Source organism: Cucumis melo, chromosome 11 (assembly GCF_025177605.1).
Source record: "Cucumis melo cultivar AY chromosome 11, USDA_Cmelo_AY_1.0, whole genome shotgun sequence".
NCBI lineage: Eukaryota > Viridiplantae > Streptophyta > Magnoliopsida > Cucurbitales > Cucurbitaceae > Cucumis > Cucumis melo.
The window spans coordinates 25,582,921-25,596,351 of NC_066867.1; the positions used below are offsets into that span (position 1 = coordinate 25,582,921).

At 33.9% G+C, this 13,431-nt stretch overlaps 2 protein-coding genes across 2 annotated transcripts; both read left to right on the top strand.

Annotated features, from left to right (window-relative positions):
* Nucleotides 1–3,376: 3,376 nt before the first annotated feature.
* LOC127143954 (uncharacterized mitochondrial protein AtMg00810-like) lies at nucleotides 3,377–3,958 on the top strand. The gene is made up of 2 exons (XM_051079262.1): nucleotides 3,377–3,803; nucleotides 3,909–3,958. Exons 1-2 carry the CDS (start codon nucleotides 3,377–3,379, stop codon nucleotides 3,956–3,958), a joined length of 477 nt encoding a protein of 158 aa, XP_050935219.1.
* Nucleotides 3,959–9,548: 5,590 nt separating this feature from the next.
* LOC103496259 (uncharacterized) lies at nucleotides 9,549–12,033 on the top strand. Its single transcript, XM_008458041.3, has 3 exons — nucleotides 9,549–9,971; nucleotides 10,267–10,499; nucleotides 11,620–12,033. Exons 1-3 carry the CDS (start codon nucleotides 9,720–9,722, stop codon nucleotides 11,813–11,815), a joined length of 681 nt encoding a protein of 226 aa, XP_008456263.1. The 5' UTR covers nucleotides 9,549–9,719; the 3' UTR covers nucleotides 11,816–12,033.
* Nucleotides 12,034–13,431: the final 1,398 nt, after the last annotated feature.

The following is a 13,431-nucleotide window of genomic DNA, read 5'->3' on the forward strand; positions in this document are numbered from 1 at the left end:
AAAGTTACTGCCATTGAGGAAGCCCATAACATTACGACACTGAAGCTTGATGAATTGTTTGGTTCGTTTCATACGTTTGAAATGACCACTGCTGATAGAGAAAGTAAGAAAGGCAAAGGAATTGTGTTTAAATCCACACATGTAGGTGAGGAGGCTGTAAGTGACACTGAAGCAAACATGGATGAGTCAATAGCCTTATTAACAAAACAATTCACAAACACCCTTCGAAAACTAAAAAATACGAATGCCACAGGTATGAATGCTTAAACTTCTAATCTGTATCGAAGAAGAAATAATGATGACACTACCAGGAGGAATAATGAAAATTCTGATAGAAGAAGTGATGGTTATATCAAGAAGAAGGAAGGTGACATAAGGATTTTCAGGTGTAGAGAATGTGGAGGAGTTGGTCATTATCAGCCAGAATGTCCTATATACCTAAGAAAACAGAAGAAAAAATTTCGTGTCACACTATCGGATGAAGAATCTGGTGATAGTAGAGACGATGATGGAAACATAAATGCCTTCACTATACGAATTACGAATGAGAACTCTGATGATGATAGTGAAAGTTCTGAAGAAAACAAAAATGATGATCTGACAATTGAAAAGCTTGAAGCCTTGTGGAAAGAAGATTGTGAAGCAAGGGCAATACAAAAAGGAAAGGATACAAGACCTTATAGAAGAAAATGAATGTTTGTTGTCTGTAATATCCTCTCTAAAGTTAAAACTGAGAGAATATCAGAATGAAAATGATCAGATTCTAAAATCTGTTAAAATGCTAAACTCAGGAATGAAGAATCTAGATTTAATACTTAAGTCTGGACATAACGGTTCTCATAGACATGGGTTGGGATTTGTGGGCTCTGAAGTAGACTTGAAGCTACATCCGAAATCAAATTTGTTCCTGCCTCAATGGGAGTTGAACATGAAACGATTCGTACAGAGACTGGCATCAGGACTACTGTCAAATCTCTTGGGAGAATTTGTTACTATTGTGATCGAAAAGGTCATATCAGGTCAAATTGCTATAAGTTAAGGCGAGATCAGCTGTGGCAACAGAAATACTGGAATAGGAGGCATGTACAACCTCGCACAGTCTGAAGAATTAAATCTGTTGATAGATGTAAGATTGCTTTTACATCCGTTCAGACCATAGATGATGCGTGATATTTTGATAGTGGGTGCTCCAGACATATGACTGAAAATAGATCCTACTTTACGAACTTAAAAGACTGTGTCACCGGACATGTTACCTTTAGTGATGGTGCAAAAGGAAAAATTATCGCTAAATGCAATATAGACAAAAATCACTTGCCATGGTTAAATGATGTTAGGTATGTGGACGGACTAAAAGCAAACTTGATCGGTATAAGTCAACTATGTGATCAAGGCTACAAAATTAGTTTTGATGATGTTGGTTGTGCTGTGATGAATAAAGAAAATCAGATTTATATGAGTGGTAAACGACAGACTGATAACTGTTATCACTGTAACTCAAATACGTCAGACACCTGCCAGTTGACAAGATCAGATCAAACATGGCTATGACATAAAAAGCTAGGGCATGTCAGCATGAGAGGTTTGGAAAAGATTATTAAAAATGAAGCAATTGTGGAAATTCTTGATTTAGAAGTAAATGGATTTTTTTTGTGTGGAGACTGTCAAATTGGCAAGCAGACAAAGTCTATTCATAAAAGTCTAAAAGAATGTTATACCAACAGAGTCTTGGAACTGTTACAAATGAATCTTATGCGTCCGATGCAAACAAAAAGTCTGGGAGGAAATAGGTATGTGCTGGTATTAGTTGATGATTACTCAAGGTATACTTGGGTCTGCTTTCTCAAAGGCAAAACAGATACTGTCAAAATATGTAAAAATCTGTGTTTGAAGCTTCAACGTGAAAAAGGGAAGAAAATAATCAGGATTCGAAGCGATCATGGTAAAGAATTTGATAATGAAGGCTTTAACAGTTTCTGTCTGTTAGAAGGAATACACCATGAATTCTCTGCACCTATAACTCCTCAACAAAATGGTGTAGTAGAAAGAAAGAATAGGAGGTTACAGGAAATGGCACGTGTTATGATCCATGCCAAAAATTTACCTCTATGTTTCTGAATAGAAGTTGTAAATACTGCCTGTCACATTCATAACAGGGTAACTATTAGAACTGGAACGACTGTTACATTTTATGAACTTTGGAAAGATAGAAAGCAATATGTTAAATACTTCCATGTATTTGGAAGTACATGTTATATCTTAACTGATAGGGAATACCGCCAGAAATGGGATGCTAAGTCAGAACAAAGAATATTTCTTGGGTACTCTCAGAACAGTCAGGCCTATAGAGTCTTCAATAACAAATCTGAAAGTGTGATGGAAACAATTAATGTAGTTATAAATGATCTTGATTCAGCTGTCAAACAGGTGAATGATGAGGAAAATGAGACTCCAAACATGTTTGAAGGTAGAACTACGAGCATTGTAGAAGTTTCTAAAGTTGATAACCCGTCTGATGATCCAGGCAAAAGTTTGGAAAAATTATCAGAAGAAAGTATCGCTAAGAAATCAGAACTAATTCCATCTGCTCATGTGAAGAAAAATCATCCAGCAAGCTCTATTATAGGTGATCCGTCAGCTGAGATGCAGACCAGAAGGAAAGAAAAGATCGATTACATGAAGATGGTTGCTGATTTGTCTTATACTTCCACAATTGAACCTTCTACTGTTGACTCTGCTCTGAAGGATGAGTATTGGTTAAATGCTATGCAAGAGAAGCTACTCCAATTTAGACGAAACAATGTCTGGACGTTAGTTTCAAAACCAGAAGGTGTAAACGTTATTGGCACCAAATGGGTATTTAAAAATAAGACTGATGAAGCTGGATGTGTAACAAAAAAAAAGCCAGATTAATAGCTCAAGGGTATATTCAAGTTAAAGGTATTGATTTTGATGAAACTTTTGCTCCTGTTGCTCGACTTGAAGCCATTCGATTACTACTTGGTATATCATGCATACAGAAATTTAAATTGTATTAGATGGATGTAAAGAGTGCTTTCTTAAATGGATATTTGAATGAAGAAGTTTATGTTGCTCAACCAAAAGGTTTTGTTGATTCTGAGCACCCAAAGCATGTGTATAAGCTCAACAAAGCTTTATATGGGTTAAAGCAAGCTCCTAGAGCTTGGTACGAACGACTAACTGTTTATTGAGAGGTAAAGGATATTCCAGAGGGGAAATTGACAAGACCTTGTTCATACACAGGAAATCTGATCAACTTTTGGTTGCTCAAATTTATGTTGATGACATCATCTTTGGAGGTTTTCCTCATGATCTTGTGCATAATTTCATTAACATCATGCTGTCATAATTCGAAATGAGCATGGTTGGAGAACTTTCATACTTTTTGGAGCTTCAAATTAAGCAAAAGAATGACGGCCTATTCATTTCTCAGGAAAAGTATGCTAAGAACATGGTTAAAAAGTTTGGGTTGGAACAAGCTCGAAATAAGCGGACTCCAGTTACGACACATGTTAAACTTACAAGAGATACCGGTGGTGCTGAAGTTGATCATAAACTTTACAAGAGTATAATAGGCAGCTTATTATATTTAACAGCAAGTCGACCTGACATAGCTTACGCTGTGAGAATATGTGCCCGTTATCAGGCTGATCCCCTCATCTCTCATTTGGAAGTTGTTAAACGAATTCTTAAGTATGTTCATGGGAAAAGTGACTTTGGAATGATGTATTCCTATGATACCACCCTTACTCTTGTGGGATATTATGATGTTGATTGGGCAGGTTCGTCTGATGATCGAAAAAGTACGTCTGGAGGATGTTTCCTTTTAGGAAACAATTTAATCTCTTGGTTAAGTAAGAAGTAAAACTGTGTCTCTTTATCTACAGCTGAAGTTGAGTATATAGCAGCAGGAAGTGGTTGTACACAATTTATTTAGATGAAAAATATGTTGCATGAATATGGCTTTGATCAGAACACTATAACGCTGTATTGTGACAATATGAGCGCAATTGATATATTGAAGAATCCTGTTCAACATAGTCCAACCAAGCACATTGATATAAGACACCATTTTATTCAAGAACTAGTTGAAGATAAAGTAATTAAGCTTGATCTTATTCGTTCTAATTTACAATTAGCCGATATCTTCACTAAACCTCTAGACGCTAACTCATTCGAATATTTACGTGCTGGTTTAGGAGTGTGTCGCACTTAACTTCATGATTAGCTATAAAGATGGCGCATATCTCCACGTTTCAAATCTTTCGAAGTGTCAGTGCCGTTTTCGAATTAAATAGATGTCTTTTCGGCTGATGGAGAGTTTTTTTTTGCATTAATGGGTTTTAAATTTCTAATTATTTAAACTTCCTCTGGGTATTTAAACTAAGTTCATCTTGAGTCATTACACATTCTGAAGTTGATACTACAGTTGAAAATTCTCATCGGTTACTCGAATCCTATTCGCTATGGTGAACACTCGCAAGGGATCTTATGTGCCGAAGCAATCTGAAGATGCACCTAATGTCATCACTTCTTCGCCTCCTCAAGTACAAAATGCAAGGGTAAGAGGTCGCCAGTTCAAAAGCACTCCTCCCTGGACACCTTATCGGCTTCCGTATGAAAAAGCATAGGGAGAGGCTTCTAGTGGGTTGTAGGAATCTTTACGACCTGAGGCTGTGCCTGACGTTGGTGAGTATGTTGTTCCTAGTTCTCCTATTGTGCATGCACATCGAGCTTCTGAGGCCATTGTATCAGATATGGATTCAGATGATCAGAATGATGTTCCGTTAATTCGATTGCTAAAGAAAACCTCAGGGCCAGTTCTATCTAAGAAGCTCCCTTCTGATCCCCCAGATTCCATTCATTCTCAAGAGAGCTTTTCAACAGAAGGGATATTCATTCCTACTCTAGGAGGCCCTCGACGATCACCAGCTATGCCTTCAGAACATTCTCCCTCGGTTCACCCCCCTCGATCAAAATTACCTGCTTCAAAACCTGATGCGGTGCCTGTACACATTCTTGGTGTCACTATTGCTGCACATGAAGAACAGAATGATGTCTCTCGAAATGAAGATCAGTGTGGTTTTTTTAACCAAGCTGAAATACCTCCTGAAGACATTCCTCCTCCTACTGATGATCCCATTTCTCCATCAACTGAAGGAAGGCCAGAATCTCCTAAAGGTTCTAAACCTCCAAAGAGAAAAATTCAAGAGGCTAGTAGAAATGTCACTACTAAAACAGGCAGAAAGAAAATTTCTACGAATATTCCATATGTTTCCATTGATGGAATTTCTTTTCACCACGAGGAAAATGTTCAACGTTGAAAGTTCGTGGTGCAAAGGAGAATTGTCGATGAGGTAAATATATCTGAAAAACATAAATCCTGCATGAGTATCATGGATCTTATCCAGAGGGTTGGCTTGGAAAAAACTATCTCGAATGTTGGTCCTTTTTATCCCTAATTAATTAAAGAATTTATTATTATTTTGCTTGATGAGTTTAATAATCCAAGTAGCTCTGATTATCAGACAGTTCATATTAGAGGGTTCAAATTTATGATTTCTCTTGCTGTGATTAATGGCTTTCTTGGGAATGTTGTTGATATTGACTGCTCTCCATCATGTCCTACTACTGAGGTTCTAGCTACTGTCTTATCTGGTGGGACTTTGTCTACATGGCCTGTAAATGGAATTCCTACGACTGCTCTCAGCATCAAATATGCCATCCTGCACAAGATTGGCATTGCTAATTGGTTCCCTTCCTCACATGCCTCCAGCGTATCTGCTGCTTTAGGTACATTTTTGTATCAAATTTGCAATGGTGATAAAGTAGATACAGATGCCTTCATTTACAATCAGCTGTTGAGGCATGTTGGTTCTTTTTGGGTCAAGGTTCTCATTGCTCTTCTGCGGTTGTTCTCTAGTCTGCTACTTCACTTAAATGGAGTTGTGCTTACTGCAACTGATGCTCCTGGACCTAAATCTAAAACAATTGCTCTTAGCTACAGACTCTTTCAAGGCAGTCATGTGCCTGATATTGATCATGATGTGCATCCGACTCGGGGTCTACGTATTTTTGACATTACTAACTGGGATAAGTCTGCTGAAGGCTTCTATGTAGATCTTGAGTTGGCTGCCCGCATTGTTAATTCCTTGACTTCTGAATCTCGTGCATTGACTAACTCCATCACTCTGCTATCTGAATGTCGATTAGAGGTGGATGCTCTTATTCGACATTTAAATTCTTTGGCACTGTCTACGAGTCGTCAGCAACCATCATCCGGTTAATGTCATTACTTTTCCGGTTCAAAGGGGGAGTGGATGTAATGAAGAAGAGGATGTAATGAAGTTGTTTTGTGGGATGTTATGAAGTTGTTTTGTGGAATGTTATGAAGTTGTGAGATGTGTTTTTTTTTATTTTCTTTGTCAGAAGGATGACGTTGTTCTGGCTCTATTCTTTTGATGATTGTAGTCTTTGTTTTATGACAGATGTAGTTTGATAAAATCTTTTGACTTCTGAATGAATTGTCTTCTGTCTCACTAAGAACTGAAGGATGCAGTTGAATGAAATGACTCTGTGGTACTGCTGTTGTTGAACCAGAAAAGAAATTCTTTTAGACAAAAGGGGGAGTTTGTTGAAGTGTTCTTTGTCTAAAAGAATATCTTTAAAATTAAAAGAGAAGACTTATTTAAAAGAGAAGATAATCAAGGAATATTTGATTCTCCTATATTTAGGGAATCTCTCTAATTATCTCCAAGAATATAATAAGCTCCTATTCCTTAGGGATCTTATTAAAGATACAAGTCTTATACATATCTGGATTAATATGTATATATATATGTTTTGAAGATCGGTAAAAGGTGCGCAAAAATAGTGAGAAAAGTTCTTGTTGCTGATACTTCCTTCCGACTTACCATTAAAGTGCCCGCAACGAAAGGTAGCTTGAATTATGTCTTCTGAAACAATATGACTACCTAAAGAAGAGTTCTGCATTGAGTAATATACAGAATGAATCTATGGCTGGTTTGATTAATAATAGTGTTACGTATACGTTCAGGGAGAGCCTAACTATCAGATGTTGTTGACGGGGAGACTTCTTTATTCCAGGGGGAGCCTGGAGTCTAACGTTAATACTCATATCATATAGTTATAGTATTGAGTAGTATACATAAGCTATATTGATGTCTTGATGTTTATGGTGACTATTAATAAAATGACTCATCTGAGCTGTGTGCAGCTCCCCAGACGTAGGCAATATTGGCTGAACTGGGTTATCAAAGTCTCATGTGTTATTCTCTTTTACTGTCTCACTAGTGACTTACATTATTAACTGCAGTCATAACTGAAGGGTCCTTGATTATACTTTACTGTTTTTCATTTATGTTTAAAAATTAGTTAAATTGAAAATTTATTGATTAGTTTGGAGAAAGTTAAACTTTGGTCTCTATAATTTGATGAAACTTCATGTATAGATTTTATGATTCGAAATCTTTTCATAAATAGTCTCTACGAATAAAACTATTTTCTAATTGTAAACCATAATGACTAAATTCTATCTTTTTAAAATCATGGGGATTAAATTTTATCTTTTTAAATTCATAAGAACTAAATTCTATCTTTTTTGAAACTATAGGGATCTAACTTGTCATTTTAACCAATAAGGCTTTATATAATAATTATTTTGTAACATTATATAATTTAAAATATGCAACATAATACATATTATATTAAAAACAAATTATGAATGCCAACAAAAGCTTAGCTCAACTAGTATCTCTTTGATTCATATAATTCGAAAACAATTTAAAAAAAAAACAAAATCTAAATTATCTGGCAAATGCATATCCACTAAATTGTTGAACTGAGTGTATCTAATAAACATAAATCTAAATTATCTGTCAAACCCATCTTAAAGGGTGATGGAAAGCTTATATGGTGTAAGGTGGAGTATTTTTTTTTTTAATAAAGAAAGTAATACCAAGCAAATTGATAAAATGTAAAAGGACCAAAGAAAAAAGGCCCCTAGACACTAATTATTGATATTTGTTAATATTTTTAGGGAACTTACATAAATGTAACAAAACACCAAACTATTTACGACCCGTGTAACAAAGCCCATAAAATTAGCTATTTTTTGAATATTCCAGGTTTGCCCTTCTCTTCCTCGCGATTTCTCTGCGATTTCTTTCATCGTCTTCCTCTTCGATTTCTTTCATCGTCTTTCTTCTTTTCCTCTTCTTTTTTTCTACGATTTCTTTCCATCATCTTTCTTATTTTTAAACTATTTTTTTACGTCGTTAAATATTTCCATCGTATTTTTTTTTCACTGTCATTTCTTTCCATCGTATTTCCTCTTTTCTGATTTTGTGATTTCTTTCAACCGCCTTTTTTTTTTATTCTTTTTTACATCGTTTAATATTTACATCTTCTTCTTTTCTAATTCTTTTTTACGTCGTTTAATCTTTCCATCGTCTTTTTTTTACGCGTTTACATTTGGGTAACCTAATCTAAACGACTGTAATAAGATAAATAATCTCGAAAAAAATCATTTAAATTGAAGGAGCCAAATGTAAACGATCATGTAAAAAAAATAAAAGATTGTGTACAAAGAACTTGAAAAAACTCGTTTAGATTGGAGTAGCCAAATGTAAACAATTTGTGTAAAAAAAATAAAAGATTGTGTATAAAGAATCTTGAAAAAAAATAATTTGGATTGGAGTAGCCAAATGTAAACGATCGTGTAAATAAATCTAAACGATCGTGTACCAAAAGAATTAAAAAAATCGTGTACCAAATTAAAAAAAAAATATTTAGATTTGGAACGATCGTGTAACAAAATTAAACGATTGAATTAAAAAGATAAATTGTAGCCATATCTAACGATCGCGTATAAATTATAATCATATCTAAACGATCACGTATAAATTATAGCCATATCTAAACGATCGTGTATATATTGAAATATATCTAAACGATCGCGTATATATTGCACCATATCTAAACGATCGCGTATAAATTATAATTATATCTAAACGATCGCCTTGTAGCCATATCTAAACGACCACGTATAAATTATAGTCATATCTAAATGATCGCGTATATATTGAACCATATTTAAATGATTGCAAATATATTACGTGCGCGTTATTGACGGCGTGGTTGACGGGCATTTTTGGTATTTTACACTGTGGACCTCTAGGTTTTTTCCGTTTTTGGAATCGTTCTATACAGTGTAAACATTTTACCTTTTTTTTATATTTTGGAAAAGACCCCATATTTTTACTTCAATTATTCAAATGTTGTACTTCTTTATATTAAAATTATTATCACTATATAATCAATTTAGATAAACAATAAACTTAGAGAATAAATTTTATATTCATTGAAATTATATGATCCAAAAAAACACCTTAAAGCATAGAGACTATAATATTTGTTTTAAAGTTTTAAAAAATTTAAAAGTAATTAAAAAAAATTAAAAGTAAAATTGAAACTTATAAAAACAATTAAATATAGAATTTGAGAGTGGGGTAAAGAAGAGTGGGCAAGATGGTAATTTGACAATGGTAATAGATAACTAGATAAGGTTCCGACAGTCTGTTTGTAGATTTTGCTGATTAATTTTGTTGGCCATTTCCTCCATTTTTGCTCTGCTCAAATTACTCCAATCACAACGACTAGAAGAAGCAATTAGCCAAATGTTAGGCACTGCGAATCTTGTTATGGGCTCATCTTCAGCCGCCGTGGCTACTTCAACGCACTTTGCTGCCGTGAAATCTCTTCCGACCTCTGGAATCGGTCACCACAATCGCTTCCCAACTCCTTCATTGCCATTGCTTTTGCCTTCTACTTCTATTTTCAGCTCATGCTTCTTGTCTTCGCCACTTTCTTCTCTTTCTTCTCCCTTCAACACCGCAATCGCCGCCGTTAACTCCGATTCCGCCGATAAGGTATTCTTTAACTTCCCAATTTCTTCCACATTTCGCTTCTCTTCAATTTCGCTATTGTTCGTGTCTAGGTTTGGTTTAAATTAATAGGTATATTAGGAGTTAGGTTTTTTGGAGATTGTTAATATCCATGGAAATCTAGACATTTTGTGTGCACAAATAAATTAATTAACAGCGATTTCGATCATAATTTGTGTTGCTTTTTATGTGCGTTATGTGTTTTCCCTAATTCGTTCGGGAAATTTGGGAGTGTGATAGTGAAATTCACTGGTTTGGATGTTTATTTTTTACAATGCAGCAAGAATCGATTAAGTATTATTTTCTAGTTGCAAATGCGAAGTTTATGCTTGATGAAGAGGAGCATTTCAAAGAACTTTTGTTTGAGCGGCTTCGGAACTATGGCGAGCGTAACAAGGAGCAGGATTTTTGGCTTGTCATTGAGCCTAAATTCTTGGACAAGTTTCCTAATATCACAAAGAGATTGCGGAGACCTGCCGTTGCTCTTGTTTCAACCGATAGTACCTGGATTACGTAAGCTACCTCCTTGCATTCGTTATGTTCAATTTGGCTTGTATTTTTTCTTTGTTTCTCTTCACAACATCATATTAGTTAAATTGATTAACTATGAGGAAAAAGTATAACAACTTTAATCTTTGTTTCAAATATATTCCTATGCTTTCAAAAGTTGCATTTCTACCGTTTGGAGTAGAAATTCCTAGAATTTTAAATGAAGATTGGAAATACCCTGTACTTTCCAAAGTTAAAATATTCTCATGACATTTTGGAGAAATCTTTTAGAATTTCGGAGGAGAGTTGAGACATGAAAGGAATTTGAGATTCTTAAAATTGGGCGAGTGCCTGAATCTTACAATCTTGTGATTGTGGACATAACACTAATATCTAACAACTTGAATTATTGTCAATTCCCATTAGCATCATCTGCATTGGTATATTTAGTTCTTGCAGCTCATTAACTTTTGGAATTTTTATCATGGAAACATTAACCATCAGAGGCCCAACGGGTTGCTTAATTGTTTGAATGCTTTTGGCTTTTATATATACTTGTAGTTTTATGTAAGAGAAGGAGACAATAATATGGTGTGTTTAGAGTTACAATAGGAAAAGAAATATGGAAATCTAGTAAAAAAATTGCTTGATCTTGCAAACAGCTGCCTAGCTAGAAGCTGCATTGCATTTTAATTTTCCACTGGTTTGTTATTTGCATATTTATGCTGACAGGATAACATTTACTTATTACCCATCTGTTCTTGGTCAGTTTTTTGTTTTTCTTTATTTTCTTTAGATGCTTTAATGCATACTTATCTTCTTGCGAAGCTGTTTAGCTACAGAAACTGAAATTCAACTCTCCTTTTGATTACTTCATGTAGGTTCAGATCTAGTCTTTTGTACTTTCTATAAAACTTAAAATTAGTCTTTACCGTTAGTTCCAAACAATAACAAATATTTCTGTGCAAAAGAAGATGCAATGTGAACATATGTAGAATGAGATCTAAAGTAAAGAGGGACAAAATGGTGAAATTGTTTACAAGCACTGTAAAATGACCTCAAAGCTCAAACATTCTTGTATCTCTGCAACAAAGTCTTCGCTTGACATTCTATTTTGGTCTCTTTTTCTTGTTGATATGGGCAGTTTTATGAAGCTGAGACTGGACCGAGTTTTAGCCGAAAGCTATGAAGCCAACAGCATAGAAGAAGCATTGGCTTCGACTCCGACGAACCTGGAGTTTGAGAAGCCTGAAAAGTGGGTGGCTCCTTATTCTAAGTATGAATATGGATGGTGGGAGGCTTTCTTGCCGCCAGTAACAAAAGCAGAAGCAAAAGTATAAGCTGTATGTAGCTTTAATTTATTTACCAGCCTTTTTTACCCTCTCTGATCAATTATGAATTTTGATGGTGTGAGGATTTCGTAAAACATTTGTAGTTGGAAGGCAGTTTTTTTTTTTATTTTGGTAATCTAACGTGGTAAAAGAAAAATTATCTCTATTGTAAAGCTATCATAAGGATATTTTCTTTTTGTTTTTTAATACTAGTGAATGTCTGCAAAGTGTAACTTCAACTAATTTTACAAAATAACCTACCATATTTGGCTTACTAAACTTGTGAGATATTAAATCTGAGATAGGTGACTACTGTAGATTGAACCAAATTTAGTGTATGTTTTTCTTCACTTGATTGTCCAAGATTTATAATTGATTATCAAGTTTTTATTTATTTATTTAAAAATTATTCAATTACAGTGCTAGTAGTTGAATTGTGTCAATTAAAATTTGAATTATAATTGCTTTAATTTAAAGCATTAACTTTTGTAAACTTATCGATTTTATCAATTATATTCTTATCGGTTAGATTTTTGAGGTTCAATCTCCCACTTCATGTGTTATCAAATTATTGGACGCAAATTTGAAAGTTTAAGAACGTAATGACCTTTTTCTAAGCTCAATAATTTATTAGGCATTACTAAAAGTTCACATACAAATTTTACCTATGTTTGGTACCTTATTTTAAAATAATAAAATTAGTTGTGATTATCAACTAAACATTCCGTGGATTATATACTGTTATCAAGTATTTTACATAAAGACATTCAATGGGAAATCAATCAAAAATCACAAGGGGAATCCGTGGAAATGGCAAATATAAGAATGAAAGATAAAAAAATAGCAAACTATTATTATTTTTTTTAATTATGACAAAACTAATTTCCTGAAATAGTTTCTCACTTTTTTTGTCCAAAATTGCCTCTCAACGGATGAGAACTGCCGAGATTCAAATACAGTATATTTAATGAGATTGAAAAATCAAATAAAATATCACATGTCCGATTAGTGTATTTATAAACACACCCACTTAGATAATTATTAACTAAATCAAAAAATTATTATATTCTTTCAAAGATCCCTAAACATATTCAATTGATTTCAATATCCCCTAATTATTTCGATTTTTACCTTCAAATTAATGAACCATAATCCCAATTATTTAATTTTTTAATGCAATAATTATATATTCCAACTATTATAGATCCAAAACTATATAATGCAATAATAGTTTATTATCATAAAAAATAAGAAATTAACGAAAAAATGATTCAATCTTCATTGTTGAAATTTTGGAATGTATTAAAGTGAATACGTCCTAAAATAATGGCAAAAATAATGCAATGATTAACTATTAACAAAAACATTAAAAAAGTAACCGAAAATCATTTAAAGGATTCAAATTTCAAATACCAACCATTCTCTAAAATCATGGCAAATATAATGCAAATAGTTAAGTTTAGATTCAAATTTCAACCCTCCCTAAAATCATGCCTAATACAATGTGGTCTATCTTTAATTTTGCCAATCAACAATAATTAAGGGAAACGAAAATAGAAGATTCACCGGAAGACAATCAACGGGAATGTTCATGGCCGTAAAAACATAAACAAGAACGGAGCAAA

Bases quoted from the DNA above. Each gene is read 5' to 3' on its own strand.
- LOC127143954 (XM_051079262.1), top strand. From the start codon at position 3,377: ATGAGCATGGTTGGAGAACTTTCATACTTTTTGGAGCTTCAAATTAAG. The intron at 3,804-3,908 runs GTTCGTCTGATG...CTTTATCTACAG, and splicing joins TTATGATGTTGATTGGGCAG to CTGAAGTTGAGTATATAGCA.
- LOC103496259 (XM_008458041.3), top strand. From the start codon at position 9,720: ATGTTAGGCACTGCGAATCTTGTTATGGGCTCATCTTCAGCCGCCGTG. The intron at 9,972-10,266 runs GTATTCTTTAAC...TTTACAATGCAG, and splicing joins ACTCCGATTCCGCCGATAAG to CAAGAATCGATTAAGTATTA. The intron at 10,500-11,619 runs GTAAGCTACCTC...TGATATGGGCAG, and splicing joins ACCGATAGTACCTGGATTAC to TTTTATGAAGCTGAGACTGG.